We start from the raw sequence: 19,678 nt of genomic DNA on the forward strand, positions 1-19,678 counted from the left end.
CTCGCCCCATGACCATGGCGTTGGGTGCGCACCTTGCCAGCCTATGACCCAATGTGGTCCTTCATGCCCAGACAAGTGGACAGGGTCTTGTTAATCTCACCCAACCATCATGGCTGGCACTGCCACCCATTACACACATGGGCAGACACACTGCCACACACATTCATCAGCTGTGACAGCACTTACTGTATGCATGTTACGCTAATATCTGAGTGTGAGAACCAGTAAATGGATGTGTGTGTGTGTGTGTGTGTGTGTGTGTGTGTGTGTGTGTGTGTGTGTGTGTGTGTGTGTGTGTGTGTGTGTGTGTGTGTGTGTGTGTGTGTGTGTGTGACTGTGTGTGACTGAGCTAGACATTAGTCTCTCATTCAGTCGCACTTAGCGAAACGATTAACCAAATAAAACTGCAACACAGAGGGATTCTGTTCTGGCAAGAAGCAAAAATATGTTTTTCTCCTCCAAACATGGAAAATGGTTTAACTAAAGTGGGATTAATATTACAGCCAGATCAAATTATCCTGGAGGGAGGGCGCTGTTGGTGGTGGTGGTGGGGGGGGGGTTGTTGTTGGTGGGAGTGAGGCACTTGGGATCTGACAACAGAGTCAATTCTGCTAATTAACTGCCAATTAGTGGTCCCTAAATGAGAGGGATCATGGTGCCCGTGTTGGCAGAGCCCGGCAAGCACACACATGCACAAACACACACACATACACATGCGCGCGCGCACACACACACACACACACACACACACACACACACACACACACACACACACACACACACACACACACACACACACACACACACACAGTGGCAAGAAAAAGTATGTGAACCCTTTGGAATTACCTGGATTCCTGTATAAATTGGTCATCAAATTTGATCTGATCTTCATCAAAGTCACAACAATAGACAAACACAGTGTGCTTAAACTAATAACACACAAATTATTGTATTTTTCTTGTCTATATTGAATACATCATTTAAACATTCACAGTGTAGGTTGGAAACAGTATGTGAACCCCAAGGCTAATGACTTTTCCAAAAGCTAATTGGAGTCAGGAGTCAGCTAACCTGGAGTCCAATCAATGAGATGAGATTGGAGATGTTGGTTAGAGCGGCCCTGCCCTATAAAAAATACTCACAAAATGTGATGTGAACCATGCATCTAACAAAAGAGATCTCAGAAGACCTAAGATTAAGAATTGTTGACTTGCATAAAGCTGGAAAGGGTTACAAAAGTATCTCTAAAAGCCTTGATGTTCATCAGTCCATGGTAAAACAAATTATCTATAAATAGAGAAAGTTCAGCACTGTTGCTACTCTCCCTAGGAGTGGCAGTCCTGCAAAGATGACTGCAAGAGCACAGCGCAGAATGGTCAATGAGGTTAAGAAGAATCCTAGTGTCCTGTAAAGACTTACAGAAGTCTCTGGAACATGCTAACATCTCTGTTGATGAGTCTACGATACGTAAAACACTAAACAAGAATGGTGTTCATGGGAGGACACCACAGAAGAAGCCACTGCTGTTAAAAAAAACATTGCTGCACGTCTGAAGTTTGCAAAAGTACACCTAGATGTTCCACAGTGATACTGGCAAAATATTCTGTGGACAGATGAAGCTACAGTTGAGTTGTTTGGAAGGAACACACAACACTATGTGTGGAAAAAAATAGGCATAGTATGGTGGAGGAGCATCATGGTTTGGGGCTGTTTTGCTGCCTCAGGGCCTGGACAGCTTGCTATCATCGCCAGAAAAATGAATTCCCAAGTTTATCAAGACATTTTGCAGGAGATGTTAGGCTATCTGTCCGCCAATTGAAGCTCAACAGAAGTTGGGTGATGCAACAGGACAACGACCCAAAACACAGAAGTAAATCAACAACAGAATGGCTTCAACAGAAGTAAATACGCCTTCTGGAGTGGCCCAGCCAGAGTTAAGACCTCAACCCGATTGAGATGCTGTTGCATGACCTCAAGAGAGCAGTTCACACCAGACATCCCAAGAATATTGCTGAACTGAAACAGTTTTGTAAAGAGGAATGGTCCAAAATTCCTCCTGACCGGTCTGATCTGCAACTACAGAAAACTTTGGTTGAGGTTATTGCTGCCAAAGGAGGGTCAACCAGTTATTAAACCCAAGGGTTCACATACTTTTCTCCACCCTGCACTGTGAATGTTTACACGGTGTGTTCAATGAAGACATGAAAACGTCGAATTGTTTGTGTGTTATTAGTTTAAGCAGACTGTGTTTGTCTATTGTTGTGACCTAGATGAAGATCAGATCAAAATTTATGACCAATTTATGCAGAAATCCAGGTATTTCCAAAGTGTTCACATACTTTTTCTTTCCATTGTAGATAGACAGATATAGACATCCCCCGGCTGCTACATCCTCCTGCAGTATATTTAGGAGTCCAGGGGACAAACAGAGAGAAAGAGAGAGGGAGAGAGGGTGGAAAGGAACTCAAATGCCTCTGTGTAAAACCCCAAAATGCTTAGATGAGTGAGAAGATATAAAAACACAAAACGAGGTTGGGCCAATTTCAAATTTTTACATTACATTTGGAAAATATTAGTTATTATTTAGCATTTCATGACAGCTCCTCATGCCAAGTCGGAGGGTCATAAAAAAATCCTACAAATCATAAAAAGCACTGTTTCTAAGTGTCTCCCTGGACTTTCTCAAGGGGGAGGAAAAAGCTGCAGTAAGTGAAGTAACAAAAGCTAGCCTTCGTCTTGTTTTTTACCTACCCAGACACCACTATAGACACATGTTGTGTATCTAGTTATCCACACCACTAATAAGATGTTGCATGTGAATCTATAGCGGCATATGCCTCTCTACTGTGAGTCCAAGTCTGAGGGTGGGAGGGAGGGAGGGAGGGAGGGATAGCATACTGTGAAGGGAGTTCCACTGCAGTCAGGCTATATGCTAGCTAACACACTAATTACGGCAGGCTGATCTACAGCGAGCAGTATGGGAGAACAAATAGAGAAACTTTACTGATTGGCTGGATGGACAAAATAAACAGTGAGGCACAGTCCAAGACTGTGACATCACAAGGAGTAGATGAGGTGATTTGGAATTTGGACTTTCGAGGGGTGGAGACAGACCCCTGAGTCCCCCCTCTATCACCTAAGCTGTGCCTCTCCCTCTACCGTCTATGGATCCTGTCTAGCCTGACTATCTCCCACGTTGGCATCAATGGGTACTTGGCGCCATGGTCTGGAGGATATCCATCCCCTTATCATGTGACCTGTGTTCTGACAGAGGCCAAAGGTCGCCCCCGTGTCTTAATAACTCACTCATTGTATTCCTTTCTGCCGCTAATTAGAGCCTCTCCCTCTGTGTGTGTTTTCCCTAGTGCCGATCCCCAGTGAGGAGGTGGATAGGTAACAATAGAGTGTGGCTCAGTGCCCTCTTTATTGTTATTAGTGCTCCAGTGCTATGACGTTCAGTCATTATGGCCTCAGAGCCTCTCTCTCTCTCACTCTGTCTCTCTGTCTCTCTCTCTCTCTCTTTCTGTCTGTCTGCCTGTCTCTCTGTCTCTCTCTCTCTCTCTTTCTCTTCTGTCTGTCTGTCTGTCTGTCTGTCTGTCTGTCTGCCTGTCTGTCTGTCTCTCTCTCTCTCTCTCTGTCTCTCTCTATCTTTCTCTGTCTGTCTGTCTGCTCTCTCCTCTCTCTCTCTCTTTCTCTTTCTTTCTGTCTGTCTGTCTGTCTGTCTGTCTGTCTGTCTGTCTGTCTGTCTGTCTGTCTGTCTGTCTGTCTGTCTGTCTGTCTGTCTGTCTGTCTGTCTCTCTGTCTCTCTCTTTCTCTGTCTGGCTGTCTGTCTCTCTCTCCTCTCTCTCTCTCTCTCTCTCTCTCTCTCTCTCTCTCTCTCTCTCTCTCTCTCTCTCTCTGTGTCTCTCTCTCTCTCTCTCTGTCTCTCTCTGTCTCTCTCTCTGTGTCATGGAAATGGCCAACTGCCTGCCTGCCTGCCTGTGAGATGAGGGAATAATGAGGGGACGATTTCCTTCCTTTTTTAGGCGCTGTTGCTCTCCTCGGTCGTCTGTCATCGGACTCATCTCTCAGGGCTGCGTAATAACCCTGTGTGTGTGTGTGTGTGTGTGCGTGCGTGTGTGTGTGTGTATGTAGGAGTAAATAATGAATGGTGTGTTGATGGTAGTGAGCGGGGGCATGTCGTGCTGGGCCTGATGCTGAGACATGAAAGGATCCGGTCAGGCCCCATTTAGCCCAGACTGATAGAATAACACAGAGCTGCTGCATTCTGCTCACAATGACAACTGCAGCTGGATTCTACATTCTGGATCCTTGCCTCCAGTCCCCGCGCTGTTCCAAGGCATCTCTACCTGAGCCAAGGAAGGCCTGCTGATTTACCTCCTCTGCTAGGTGGAACCTCTAGTCACAACCCTCACCCTCCTTTTCAATCTCAAACGAATGTTTCAATGTTTTCCGACCACTGTTAGGGTGACGCTAATCTCCACACTGTAAGCAGAGCAAACAAGACGCTAACTAATGGTGAACTTATGTCCCCCACCACACTCTACACACAGTGTCTACTCTACACACACAGAGGGTGCAGTGTCACTCTAGCTATTAACACACACAAGGCCAGTGTTTGAGGAACAATTTACCCTGTCTCCTCCTCCTCCATTGCAAATCAGTGCAGTGATAAAGTGTACTTTAACCTGCACTGTTTGTTCCATATTAGCAACACTTGGCTAATGAGGTGTGAGCTGTATAAGCCAACAGGTGAGGTTGCAGCTTACAGTGACACTTATTAGCTACCCGCTAGCACTCAGCATATAGCTTTTAGCCTATTAGCTTTCAAGGCTAACACGTTGTAAGGCCTTGTCTTTCTAGGTAAGGGACTTGGAAAATAACCAAAGGAATACTCCACAGCTGCAATAGTCCTTCGGGGGGTAATACAGGTGAGGTGAGGGGCAGGTAAGTGTGCTGGGGGAGGTTGGTGGAGGGCTTGGCAGGGTGAAAGGGAGAGAGAGGGAGATGCGCCGTCCGTTGACACTACACAGAGCACCCTTGTGCCCTCCTCGGGCCGCGATTGTGCCGGTGGACAAAGCCGTGATTCAGGGCATCCTCCCCCAAGGGGGAGAGCTGGAAACTGAAGACGGTGGCCGTCCCTCTCGCTCTTTCTCTCTCTCTCTCTCTCTCCCGCACTCTCTTTTCCCTCCCTCCGTCTATCTCTCTGTCGCGGGCCAATAACCCGGCAGCGCCCCAAATCAAAGGAAAGCAGCACACAATGCACTCCCTCGAGCAGCCAGGAATTCCAGAGGCCGTTTTTTTCTGGCCCCATCAACAGGAATTTCATAAGGCCGAAATATCCTCTATCATATCCTGGGTGGAGGGATGGCCCATCTATCAGGGCCCTGGACCCGGGAGGAGACGACAGCAGACCAAAGAGAGAGGGGCCGGGTCCCAAACAAAGGGCCATTTAACTCTACCTCACCACACCGCCATGCCTGGTTATAAAAAAAAAAAATCTCATTTCATCCTGTCTATGGCTCATCTTTCGTGCACCGTTAAACACCAAATAACACGGTGCTGGCTCCCAACGGCTCTCCCTGCCCCCCTCTATCCCACAATGCCACCAGAGACACCAGAGGCATGCCACCAGAAGCCACTATAAGCCTCTCTAATGACTTTAATTGTGAAAACAGATTCCTGGTGTGTTTTTGTTAGCTAGCGCTAATGTATAAGTGAAACTAAGGCTCGGGCCATGGGTTCTGGCTCACGGTACGTCTGGGCTGGCTCTGGCTGGGAGACTGGGCTCGTGACGATGCATCCCGCCGAGACACATTTTCAGCCTGTTTATAAACAGATCGGCTGCATTTTTCTCTGATTCTATCTCTCTCTGTCTCTGTCGCTATTCCTCTCTCTCTCGCTCTCTCTCTCTCTCCTCAGTCTCTCTCTCTCTCTCTCATTCCTCTCAGGTTAGTAGACTATTTCTGCATTAATCACCATGACACAGGCAAGGCAACTCAATTTTCTGCTCCTGTAGGTAAGGTGCGTGGCGTCCCGAAACAGCGGCACGACGAGGCATGAAACAGGCAAGCGGGGGCTAATCTTTGGTTACTGGTGTAATTGAAATGCTATCCACACTGTAGGGTGCATTAAAGTCTGATAACAGCGGTTCCTGTGGCCAATTTAAGTAGCTTGACTTCCCTCTGCTAAAAAAAAAGGAGAGAGAGAGGGAAGGGAAAAAAAATGGTCTGACAGATAAGGCAGACAAACCGAGCTAATTCTCCAGGCATGTTTCTCATTGTGATCCCGGATAAATTAGAAAAAAAATGAATCAAGGAACCAAAAAATCAATTGACCCTCGGGTGTCTTGTCAGGCTGCGAGTGTGATAAACCTAAAAGCTTGGTTAATGTCGGCCTGCCTGTACCCAACAGATAGAGCACTTTGTAAATGAACCCGCTTTGATAAATATATTAAGGAAAGCTGTGAAGAAAAGGCAGAGACTTCTCATTTGTAAATAGAACCCTCGCTACATGGAATTAAAATGATAAAAATGAGGTTCCATGTAATTAAGTTTGTGTAAGACCTGAAATCCGTGCAAATACCTTCCCGGAATTCTGAAAGGAAGCTGTCAGTTCAATTAATCTGAACATCACCCCGAGAATGTGCTGAACAAAATTAAGCCGTAGATAAAACCTGGGCTAGTATTTTGATACGTAATTCCTGTATCATTTCTTTGCTTCTGTGATCATTTTATTTAATCCACCACCCCCAGTTATGTGCTAAGCCATCTACAAAGAGACTGCTGGCCAGGCCACTGAAACCTTAATCCACCATATAGCATGTGTAAAAAGGGGAGGGGGCGGCTGGTGGGTTTTGCTTGTGTGGCGGTGGTGGTGGTACTGGTAGTAGATGAAGGGGAGGTAAGGTGGGGGGTGCCATATGATCTCTCCTTTTTGCTTTAACCATATCCAAGTGAAAACATGTATATAAACAGACCGGTGACTTCGTGCTAAACACTTTGCTGATAAAGCCGCAACATCCTGATACCTTGCATCCAGGGATGCCACAGAGACAGAGTGTGTGTTCGGTGAGTGTGTGTGTGTGTGTGTGTGTGTGTGTTTTGTGTGTGTGTGTGTGAGATGAGGTGTGGTAGGAGGGGGGACTGTACATAAACGGTTTTCACACTTTAGGAGTCTTAGCCGTCTTGGCTGCCGGGTGAAAATGAAAGGCAGAGCGATGCTGGTGGCAGAGATAGGAGGACGTGAAGACTTGACTCACCAGTTGTTTACTTGTAAGATGGTCAGGCCTGTGTCTTGGGCTAGCTGCTTTTTCTGTTCTTCAGAAGGGTACGGGTGCTACAAGAGAAAGACAGAGAGATAGACCAGATGAGTTTCTTTGTTCAAAGAGATAAACATAAATCTTCCCGTGTCGTATCACACACAGAGAGAGTGAGAGCCGTGGCTGAGGGACGGATGTTGTATGACTATGTATTGCACTGTGTGTGTTGTGGTATAACATGTATTGTGTAGGTGAAGACTATACCTCCCATGGCCTACAACTAAGCCCGCCCTTCCTAATGTATAGACACACACACACACACACACACACACACACACACACACACACACACACACACACACACACACACACACACACACACACACACACACACACACACACACACTAATGGGGAGCGCAAACCTGTCAAGAGGTGGTCGAACAAGTTTGTCAAAACTGCCAACTGCGATAACCCTTCTTCCTCATTCCATCCAACACACACACTGACAAGCCGTCAAACACACCATCCAACATGCACAGCCTCTCTCCCCCTCAATCTCCAGTGTCTTAGACTCCCGTTTGTAATACAATATAGAAAATGAGTGTGTGAAGATTTGCATTGAATCCATTTATTTCCTTGAATGTCTGAAGGGAAAACATGGTACTCTGGTTTCATAGAGAGGCCAGTGCAGCCCTGAGAGGAACAGAATGATAGGAAATGCCTCACCTCTCTCTCGCTCTCTATCTCAACACCTTTACCTGCAAATGGAATTCCCAGAGTGGAGCTGTAATGATACTATTTGTGTCAGCTTCAATATAGCAAACATGATATGATATAAATGGCAGACCTTGGGCCTGTTGTGTGTGTACACTGCTGTAGCTGCTATGAAGCATGACAAAACAACAGTGATCGCTGGTGACAGATGTCTTTAAGGGACAGATTAGGGGGAAGTGTACACGCAAACGCAACAAACGAGTCGCTATGCGTTTCATTCAGCCGCTCCGCACACACACGACACACATACATGTGTGGATGGCATGCACACACAAACACACAACAGACACGGGTTTAAAAGGTGACATCTTAATCCTACTCATCCATCGACCTTTACCCTCTCCCACCCCTCCTCCCTCCTTTACCCTCTGTCACCCCTCCTCCCTCCTTTACCCTCTGTCACCCCTCCTCCCTCCTTTACCCTCTGTCACCCCTCCTCCCTCCTTTACCCTCTCCCACCCCTCCTCCCTCCTTTACCCTCTGTCACCCCTCCTCCCTCCTTTACCCTCTCCCACCCCTCCTCCCTCCTTTACCCTCTGTCACCCCTCCTCCCTCCTTTACCCCTCTGTCACCCCCTCCTCCCTCCTTTACCCTCTGCCACCCCTCCTCCCTCCTTTACCCTCTGTCACCCCTCCTCCCTCCTTTACCCTCTGTCACCCCTCCTCCCTCCTTTACCCTCTCCCACCCCTCCTCCCTCCTTTACCCTCTGCCACCCCTCCTCCCTCCTTTACCCTCTGTCACCCCTCCTCCCTCCTTTACCCTCTGTCACCCCTCCTCCCTCCTTTACCCTCTCCCACCCCTCCTCCCTCCTTTACCCTCTGCCACCCCTCCTCCCTCCTTTACCCTCTGTCACCCCTCCTCCCTCCTTTACCCTCTGCCACCCCTCCTCCCTCCTTTACCCTCTGCCACCCCTCCTCCCTCCTTTACCCTCTGCCAACAACCTTTACTTTGTTTCTTGTTTCAGTTTTTCACCAGACCAATGCAGGTTATGCATATGATAGTAACTTCTAGCAATGTCATTTTGGCCCTATACTTTTCAGTATAAAATAACTTCAAAAGATAATCATTGCTCCATTTTCTCATTTACAGCTACAAGAATAGATATAATATAACTTGTTCTATCCTATCAGTAGAACAAACAGTAGAACATTTCTTCAGGTAACAATGCCTGTCTCAATGTGCCCTTTTTAATTAAATGAAAGAAGAAAAAAACATTTTAGGAATGTGCTCAATTAATAACAAACAAGGCTGGGATTGGACAAATAATGAATCAAGGCTGCAAGGAGGATTAATCTGATTTCTACTTGTGTATGCAGTCCCTTTTAATATGCTAAAATCATTAACAAAGAAAGATGATAATGCTTACATAGAAATACATTGTTTGATTGCCAGGTGCTGACATTTTCTTGGCTGAGGCAGACAGGTTTTTTTCTCTGTGTGTGTGTGTGTGTGTGTGTGTGTGTGTGTCCACCTTTATGAGTGTGTGTTTGGCTTTTCTCTTCTCATCCCTGCACAACAACACGTAATAAGACTAGGGACCTTTCCTCCCTCTCCCTCCACTCTCAGCTTCCCTGGCTTTTTCACATTAGCAATGACCACGGCCACCATCAAAACCCACACAAACACTCTGACATGAACACACACACACACACACACACACACACACACACACACACACACACACACACACACACACACACACACACACACACACACACACACACACACACACACACACACACACACACACACACACACACACACACACTAATGGGGAGCGGAGGTGAGGGGAGAGGAGCAGACAGGGCCAGATTGGAAATGGGAGTGGGTCATTTACATTGCATTAAGGCTTCCTCGGCCTCTCGGGCTCAGACCCGGTCATCAATCGCCCCACTGTCAGCCGGGCCGGGTGATAAATACAGCGGGCCGTGGCACGCCGTGGCCAGCAGCACCACATAATGAATGGTTTGAACAAACAAGAAAGATGTCTCATCAAGGAGAGTGGGGATGTTAAAGCCCCTTGCAGCAAAAAGCCCTGAGTAAGGAGATTTACTCCTAACCACATTGACACCACACAAAAAAAAATCCTATTTCACTCAGCCTCCCTCCCTCCACCCCCCCCAGCCTCACACACACATACAGTATATATACGCGCATGCACACACACAGTAAACGTGTGCCTGTGTCTTACAGCTTATAGCCACCCCCCTCTCCACTCCTCCACCTCACCTCCTCATCTCTCTCTCTCTCTCTCTCTCTCTCGTTCTCCCTGTTTCTACGAGTGAGAGTCTGCAGGCCACCCACAGCTTTACATTGTGGCAGGACTCTAAAGCATGAGAGCTCTGAATATCATGGCCAGACAAAATGGAGAGTGCTGCGGTCTAGGACCTAATACAGGCTGGGGTGCTTTGTACACACAACCCAGAGAACTAGGCCATCATGGCAGGCTAGCGGTTACAGGGCTACAGCAGCCGTGAAATTGGAGGAAGGGTATTTAGCCTTTTGAGCAACCTCTTCACGTTCATTTCCTCCGTAAAAAATCTAGGGCAGTAAATCACCAATGTCAAAGAAATAATACGAAAACCCGAGATAGATATACTCTGAGTGAGAGACAAATGTGTTAAGTCGTAAATAATAAATCATTCAGTGTTTTTGATTGTTGATTGTTTTTGTTCTTTCCTTAAGATGTCTGTCCACCCTCAGAAGCATGAGTGTGACATGATTTCTTAATGGATGCAACACAAACCAAACCCACAGAGATCAAAGAGGTTATTGAAAATCTCCCTCTGCTAGCTTTGAATGGAATCAATAGAGCGAGTTACAAACACCAAAACCAATATCCTGAAAAGGGGAATTGGCCACAAAATCTAAAGCGCTCCATCCAGTCTATAAATAATTAGGCCTAGAAATGAGCGGCGTGTTTTATTGCCCAGTACAGTGCGGGGCCGGCCTCTTGTGATCGAAACAGCTCTGTTAATTACGCGGAAGTCCACTAATGCCACAAGCATGCGCTATTCCGCCACCACACTCCTCTAATTTCTACTATCTGACCCACAGATACACCCCCCACTACACACACACGCACGCACACACACACGCACGCACGCACACACACACGCACGTACGCACGCACGCACACACACACATACACACTCGTGATGGAGACATGCTGAGGTGGATGGTGTTCTACCAGACTGCAATGTGTGTGTGTGTGTGTGTGTGTGTGTGTGTGTGTGTGTGTGTGTGTGTGTGTGTGTGTGTGTGTGTGTGTGTGTGTGTGTGTGTGTGTGTGTGTGTGTGATGGCTCTGTTGGCCAGATTACAGGGTGTGATGCTCTCTGTGCTCTCTGATACTGCTGAATGTAATGGCTCCTGTGGTTGCAGCACATTACCAGCTGAGCTAGGCTTCCATCATTCCTCCCTACACACTCCTCCTTCAGCCCCAGAGAATACCCTGCCAGACCAGCTTTTCCACCTTACCCTACATCCATTAGACCACTCTTACCCTTATCCCATATCCATCCACTCCTACTGCACGCCCATCTATTCAAATATACTGGATGTCTTTGCTATGGATCAAATTCATATAAATATACAGTGGCCATTCTTACAACACTCCTCCCTAATGCGACTGTCCAGCCATTACCCCCCCCCTCCCAACTTCATCTCACCCCCACCGCTTTATCCTCCTACACCCCCACCCCTTCACCCTGCGCCTACTGCAGACCCTAGCTGATGGATGACATCATCAGCGGCAGGGCCAGTGTGACATGAATTATAGTCCCAGGCCACAGGGTTGCAGTGTCCTGCAAATCCATTCCATGCTAATGACTCCCTCCCTCCCAGGAAATCACAGGCCATTGGCTGTTTACCCCCAACGCCATGGCAACACACCGCCAACCAACCTCCCATTTGTTTTGTTTTCCTCCCTTGTGTTGATTGGTGTAATTTGGTCCCATCGATGTCGCTATAAGCTTATTAAAACCATATATCCTTTTGATCTTTATTTAAACAATATTTAATAAAGACTCCACTTAGCAAACTGACATGATAATTGTTTGAGTGTGAAATATTTTGGACAGTATTGCTTATTGTGTTGATAGGACCGTACTGTGATAATGTGTACTTGGATCTTCTATTCTGCTTTATGCAGCAATGTATTAATCAAATGTAGGATTTCATATATTTTCCAAATTGATTGCAATCTTATTTGTTTTTTACTCAAAGTGACTAGCAGGGATAATAATAACACTCACAGTCTAAATAAAAAGAAGCAAATGAAGGCATGACATTTTAATATGTACTCTGCATAGAGTTGGAGTAAGATTATTACAGTTATGAATGAGATTGAGGCATTTCTTATAGATCAAAAAGATATGCCATACATATTTCCAATGGGACTTTTTAAAGTTATCCCTCATGACTTGATTACCGTGCACGGCACAATAGTTTTTTCCATTTCATAATGAAAGCCCTTTTCCTTGAATTGTTGGATTTAGTTCATCAGTCTGACAACATCAAATGGTCTGACAATTGACAATCTTACACTATAGCTATTTCATTATAATCAATGACCATTTGACTGCTGAAACGTAGGCCCGTATTTTTTTGAAACCTTGCTTGTTGTTGAAGCTCAAATACAAGGTTTTTGGAGACTGCGTGTTCCTATCCTCCTCTCCCTCCTGTGTGTGTGTGTGTGTGTGTGTGTGTGTGTTTTTGGGTGGGTGGAGGGGTTTGGAGGGGGGTTAGGTTCGTGTTTGTTTTATTTTCCTGGGGACTAAGCTGCTTCCTGACAACAGGGAGAAAACAGGCAAGAATGCCACATGACTCAATGACTCAACCTCTGTTGCTTTCAACTGCCTGAGACTGTGCCAGACACACACATACACACACACACACACACACACACACACACACACACACACACACACACACACACACACACACACACACACACACACACACACACACACACACACACACACACACACACACACGTGCACACATGTAATACACTCCCACACAACCATCCACCAACAACCAAGCCTCCATACACACACACACACACACACACACACACACACACACACACACACACACACACACACACACACACACACACACACACACACACACACACACACACCCCTAGACTGTTCTCTGAAATAAAACAGTTATCATGTCATAGACATCAAAGTGGTGGCCAGGCAGCCCTATTGTGGAGCATTAGCTTGGCTGCCAGGGCTCAGTAAAGTAGCACTGCCTGCTGCAGCAGTACCGTGGCAGCGGCCCCAGCCCCCCCTCAACTCAGCTCAACAATCACTGGCTGGCCTCCTGCATGGGGCTCCTGGCCCCCAGCCAGTCAGACTGTTTGCTCTACACCATTCATTTATGTTCATTGGAGATGGTGCAAGAGCCTGCCAAGCAAACTGTTGCCCCTGTGAAGGAGGGAGGGAGGGGAACCGGCAAATGAGGAGGTGTGGGAGTGGGAGGGGAGGAGGCATCTCTAGAGGATATGCGAGATCTGGGCTTAAATGTCCATGAGGCTATAAACCAATCACTCCCACACTCTCCGAGAGCAAGCGCAGGGACTGAGGCTCATGGGTAACGGCCTACACCCAGCAGCCAATCAGAGGAGAGAGATGTTTACGGTGAACTGTACTGTATGTCTCCTGGTGTATTACTTTTGATAACATCCTTATTATCAACTATCTAAGAAAATATCCACCGTGGGGAAGGTAGAGCTTAGTGTTACCACAGCCTTGTACTGTTTATGGTGAGCAGGTGGATGGAGTGGTTTGGGAGACCCTCATGTGAGTGTGTGTGCGTGTGTTGTTTTCCAGTCTCCGGTCTCAGATGTGGCCCGCAGCCATAGAGATGGGACTGTTTAATCATCAGATCAAGTTCATGGCTTCTCTTTCTACCACACGGCCACCCCACCGCTTTCAAGGGGAGGAATATGATCCCCTTATCCTTACAGAGGGGACCTGGTCTCTCTCTCTCCCCTTCTCTCTCCCCTTCTCTCTCTCTCTCTCTCTCTTCCCTTGTCTCTCTCTCTCTCTTCCCTTCTCTCTCTCCCCTTCTCTCTCCCCTTCTCTTCCTCTCCCCTTCTCTCTCCCCTTCTCTCTCTCTCTCTCTTCCCTTGTCTCTCTCTCTCTCTTCCCTTCTCTCTCTTCCCTTCTCTTCTCTCCCCTTCTCTCTCCCTTCTCTCTCCCTCTCTCTCTCTCCCCTTCTCTCTCTCTCTCTCTCTCCTTCTCTCTCTCTCTCTCTCTCTCTCTCTCTCTCTCTCTCTCTCTCTCTCTCTCTCTCTCTCTCTCTCTCTCTCTCTCTCTCTCTCCATCCCTCTCTCTCTCTCTTCCTCCATACTCTACGTCCCCGGCGGCTAAACTCCCCACACTCAACACCAGCCAGTCTGGACTCTTCTCTTTCTTCTCCTCTCCTCCTCTGTACTCTTCTCTTTCTTCTCCTCTCCTCCTTTCCAAGTTTCCGCTCACACTTTAAGCCAGGTCCTACAGGGCAGGAATTTGGCCTGGTTTTCCAGACCAGGCTCTTTCAACTGGTTTGTTGTGGTAACTGGCTGCTGTGGGGCATCGGAGCTCAGAGCTAGCCTGATGTGGGGTGGCAGGTAGACTAGTGGTTAGCGTGTTGGGCCAGTAACCGAAAGGTTGCTGCGTCAAATCCCCGAGCTGACAAGGCAAAAATCTGTCGTTCTGCCCTTGAACAAGGCAGTTAACCCACTGTTCCCGGTAGGTTGTCATTGTAAATAAGAATTTGTTCTTAAACTTCAAAAATGTCAATACTTGTACTGCCCCGTGAAAACATTTATCAATGGCTTTACATGGCAAAATTGAGTTTACAGTCATTTTTAATAATAAATAAATAATAATAATGTTTCTATCGTGTTTAATTGCAAGAGGGATTTTATAAAGACTGTACCAGTATTCCAGTACAGCGTGAGCAGTCATCTTTGGTTTTGCACAGCTCGCAGCGGGTGGTGTGAAGTAATTCATGTATACTCTTTGAAAGTGACTTTTAGGGTCTATAAGGTAGTCATTAGCAGGCTGGTACGGTCACCTAGGGCCAGTGAAAAAGGAAAGGGCCCATCCCCCTGGCCCATCATTCAGGACCCCCCATATCCACACCACTTGCCACTATTGCCTGTCATAAAGTCATTGGGAGCCTCTGCTTACACGCTAAACGGCCCAGTCCACTGCTAGCTGGATAAACACCGACACCACTTTAATGACCTGAGCACACATTGTAAAGTGGCGGCAGGTAGCCTAGTGGTTAGAGCGTTGGACCAGTAACCGAAAGGTTGCTAGATCGAATTCCCGAGCTGACAAGGTAAAAATCTGTTGTTCTGCCTCTGAACAAGGCAGTTAATCCACTGTTCATAGGCTGTTATTGTAGATAATAATTTGTTCTTAACTGTTTATTAAAGGTTTCATTTTTTTTAGAAGCAGGGAATCGGTGAGCAGGCTAACAGGCTAGCAGGCTAACAACCTGGGTCGAAGCTTCCAAGGTCTAAAGACATAGGAGGAAGAATTTGGGCCTAAACGTTCTCACGTTAACTTAATGGTGTCCAGATCCACCTGGCTATTGTAGCCAAACGGTGAGGTGAGAGAGAATCTGTTCTAGCCTCCGGCAAGGATAAAGGAAAGGCGAAGATGGCCCTATAGAAATACTGAATCCTTCACGTTGTAAGAGACAGGCTTAACTCTTCATGTGCTGCTACAGTGGCACACACCTTTTGTAACTTGGATCTTTCTCTGGGAGACTGAAAAGTCTTACAGTACCAGTACAGCTGGGACTTGTAAGTCACAAACCCTAGACTGCACATGTCCCATGCATTACACCATTAGGCATCTAACTACCTCTGAACAACCCCTGCTCCATTATCTATCTCCCCCACCGTCCCTCTCCCCAGGGCCTGAACTTCCCTGCTCCATTATCTATCTCCCCCACCGTCCCTCTCCCCAGGGCCTGAACTTCCCTGCTCCATTATCTATCTCCCCCACCGTCCCTCTCCCCAGGGCCTGAACTTCCCTGCTCCATTATCTATCTCCCCCACCGTCCCTCTCCCCAGGGCCTGAACTTCCCTGCTCCATTATCTATCTCCCCCACCGTCCCTCTCCCCCGGGCCTGAACTTCCCTGCTCCATTATCTATCTCCCCCACCGTCCCTCTCCCCAGGGCCTGAACTTCCCTGCTCCATTATCTATCTCTCCCACCGTCCCTCTCCCCAGGGCCTGAACTTCCCTGCTCCATTATCTATCTCCTCCACCGTCCCTCTCCCCAGGGCCTGAACAACCCCTGCTCCATTATCTATCTCCCCCACCATCCCTCTCCCCAGGGCCTGAACTTCCCTGCTCCATTATCTATCTCCCCCACCATCCCTCTCCCCAGGGCCTGAACTTCCCTGCTCCATTATCTATCTCCTCCACCGTCCCTCTCCCCAGGGCCTGAACAACCCCTGCTCCATTATCTATCTCCCCCACCATCCCTCTCCCCAGGGCCTGAACTTCCCTGCTCCATTATCTATCTCCCCCACCGTCCCTCTACCCAGGGCCTGAACAACCCCTGCTCCATTATCTATCTCCCCCACCGTCCCTCTCCCCAGGGCCTGAACTTCCCTGCTCCATTATCTATCTCCCCCACCGTCCCTCTCCCCAGGGCCTGAACTTCCCTGCTCCATTATCTATCTCCCCCACCGTCCCTCTCCCCAGGGCCTGAACAACCCCTGCTCCATTATCTATCTCCCCACCGTCCCTCTCCCCAGGGCCTGAACTTCCCTGCTCCATTATCTATCTCCCCCACCGTCCCTCTCCCCAGGGCCTGAACTTCCCCTGCTCCATTATCTATCTCCCCCACCGTCCCTCTCCCCAGGGCCTGAACTTCCCTGCTCCATTATCTATCTCCCCCACCGTCCCTCTCCCCAGGGCCTGAACTTCCCCTGCTCCATTATCTATCTCCCCCACCGTCCCTCTCCCCAGGGCCTGAACTTCCCTGCTCCATTATCTATCTCCCCCACCGTCCCTCTCCCCAGGGCCTGAACTTCCCCTGCTCCATTATCTATCTCCCCCACCGTCCCTCTCCCCAGGGCCTGAACATCCCCTGCTCCATTATCTATCTCTCCCACCGTCCCTCTCCCCAGGGCTTGAACTTCCCTGCTCCATTATCTATCTCCCCCCACCATCCCTCTCCCCAGGGCCTGAACAACCCCTGCTCCATTATCTATCTCCCCCACCATCCCTCTCCCCAGGGCCTGAACTTCCCTGCTCCATTATCTATCTCCCCCACCATCCCTCTCCCCAGGGCCTGAACTTCCCTGCTCCATTATCTATCTCCTCCACCGTCCCTCTCCCCAGGGCCTGAACAACCCCTGCTCCATTATCTATCTCCCCCACCATCCCTCTCCCCAGGGCCTGAACTTCCCTGCTCCATTATCTATCTCCCCCACCGTCCCTCTACCCAGGGCCTGAACAACCCCTGCTCCATTATCTATCTCCCCCACCGTCCCTCTCCCCAGGGCCTGAACTTCCCTGCTCCATTATCTATCTCCCCCACCGTCCCTCTCCCCAGGGCCTGAACTTCCCTGCTCCATTATCTATCTCCCCCACCGTCCCTCTCCCCAGGGCCTGAACAACCCCTGCTCCATTATCTATCTCCCCCACCGTCCCTCTCCCCAGGGCCTGAACTTCCCTGCTCCATTATCTATCTCCCCCACCGTCCCTCTCCCCAGGGCCTGAACTTCCCTGCTCCATTATCTATCTCCCCCACCATCCCTCTCCCCAGGGCCTGAACTTCCCTGCTCCATTATCTATCTCTCCCACCGTCCCTCTCACCAGGGCCTGAACAACCCCTGCTCCATTATCTATCTCCCCCACCGTCCCTCTCCCCAGGGCCTCAACAACCCCTGCTCCATTATCTATCTCCCCCACCGTCTCTCTCCCCAGGGCCTGAACTTCCCTGCTCCATACTTGAATATATTTAGTCTGCGTGAAACAGGACATGGTTATTACACGCTGAGTGTCCCAGGAATCTCTAAGCTCCTTCAAGGGGCTTCTGGGTAAGCCAAGAGCAACAGGGTCAGGCGACAGGGGTACAGTGCCGGGGGTACTTCACCTCCTAGACTCTCATGGTCTGTTGTGAATGACTCGAGTATTTACATGAAGAGTTTGTCTATGTTTCCCCCTTCTCTGTTGTGTCCTCTAAACATTGTTTAACTTTCACAAGAAGAAATAGAGTGGGATTTTATCTTGGAGCTGTGGCACAGGTTCATTTGTGTGTGGGGGGAGGGGGAGCGTTTTGTTCCCCTATGCTAGATGAGGTCCTGAAAGTGGCCCTTGATGGACTCTCCTTCCACTTGGGTATTAAGTTAATGAGCGTAAGTATTTAAGTATTCACACACAACCAGGACGTCTCCATTCTGTCTCTCAGAAAGACACTCCATGTTGGCCTCAGAAATGTCCACTATGTTATGCTATAATAGGACACAACGAGGACACAACGACAACAGCAGAGTAACCACTTAGTGTAGGCTAACAAAAACCCACAGGGCAGGTATGTAATGTCAAGCCTATTTGGAGATGTTATAGCACATTTGTAATGTCAATTTATTTGTTTTTGGGAGGGGTTCAAATATCAAAGCAGGATAACATTTGTCCATTACAGGGGGTGAAGGGGTTGAGGAGCTGCTTTCAGAAACAGCTGCAGGGGACATTTCCTGTTTGTTAATGACTCTAAATGTGTTCAAGACAACCATGTCAAGTCCTTGTTTCTCTGAATGGCCTGAACACTGCTGGGGTGAGGAGTAGCAGTTGTCTTAACACTGACAGACGGATGGACAGACATTCAGACACTCAGGCTAAGGCCCCAGTCAAGGAAGTGCTGAGAGTAAACCACAAGTTTATTCATCTCAAATCACAGGCACTTTGAGCGACTCAGGTGAAACAAAGACAGCCAAGCCCTGATCAGTCACCATACCTGTTGTGTCTGTTTAGGTTGCAGGATGCCATTTCTGCCTTTCACAAACACACGTCTTTTAGAGAAGCCCTTTGATCTGGGACGGTTGCATGACTCAAGGAAGCTATTTCCCTGTCAATCATCAGTGTGTGTGTGTGTGTGTGTGTGTGTGTGTGTGTGTGTGTGTGTGTGTGTGTGTGTGTGTGTGTGTGTGTGTGTGTGTGTGTGTGTGTGTGTGTGTGTGTGTGTGTGTGTGTGTGTCTGTTCACTGACACATGCCCCGAGGATCTTTCACTTTCTTAATGTTCCACGAGAGGACAGAGGAGTTAAAATGCCTGTATAATGAGCTGAGGAGAGAAGAACGGAATGGAGAAGAGAGGAGTGGTAGCTTTTAGAGGTCTAGGCCGGCTAATCGTGGCTATACTCTTAAGTGCATTCTACCATCCTCCCTCCGTCCGTCCATCCATCCATCCATCCCTCTCTCTCGCTCTCTCTCTCTTTCCCTGTAGTGCTTTCTGGCCTGATCCTGCCCTGGGGCCGTACTGACCTTTGACCTGACTGGCCCAGGCTGGCTACAGGCCCCTCGTTTGTTACAGGCTTTATCCACTGACAAAGCAGGCAGGAAGCTGGCAGCCACCCAGCAACCCCATGGGAGGATGACCATCAGCTAGCTCAGCTT

The 19,678-nt window shown here is 48.3% G+C and overlaps 1 protein-coding gene across 15 annotated transcripts in view; it reads right to left on the minus strand.

The window, feature by feature from the left end:
* The window catches only part of meis2a (Meis homeobox 2a), a 104,303-nt gene that overhangs the window by 26,541 nt on the left and 58,084 nt on the right, over positions 1 to 19,678 (minus strand). For all 15 annotated transcript variants that reach the window (XM_045717090.1, XM_045717086.1, XM_045717103.1 and 12 more), the window contains one exon: positions 7,262 to 7,338. In XM_045717090.1, the coding sequence (XP_045573046.1) occupies positions 7,262 to 7,338 (77 nt within the window). The remainder of the gene's footprint in view (positions 1 to 7,261; positions 7,339 to 19,678) is intronic.

This window comes from Salmo salar, chromosome ssa01 (genome assembly GCF_905237065.1).
Source record: "Salmo salar chromosome ssa01, Ssal_v3.1, whole genome shotgun sequence".
In the NCBI taxonomy this organism is placed as follows: domain Eukaryota; kingdom Metazoa; phylum Chordata; class Actinopteri; order Salmoniformes; family Salmonidae; genus Salmo; species Salmo salar.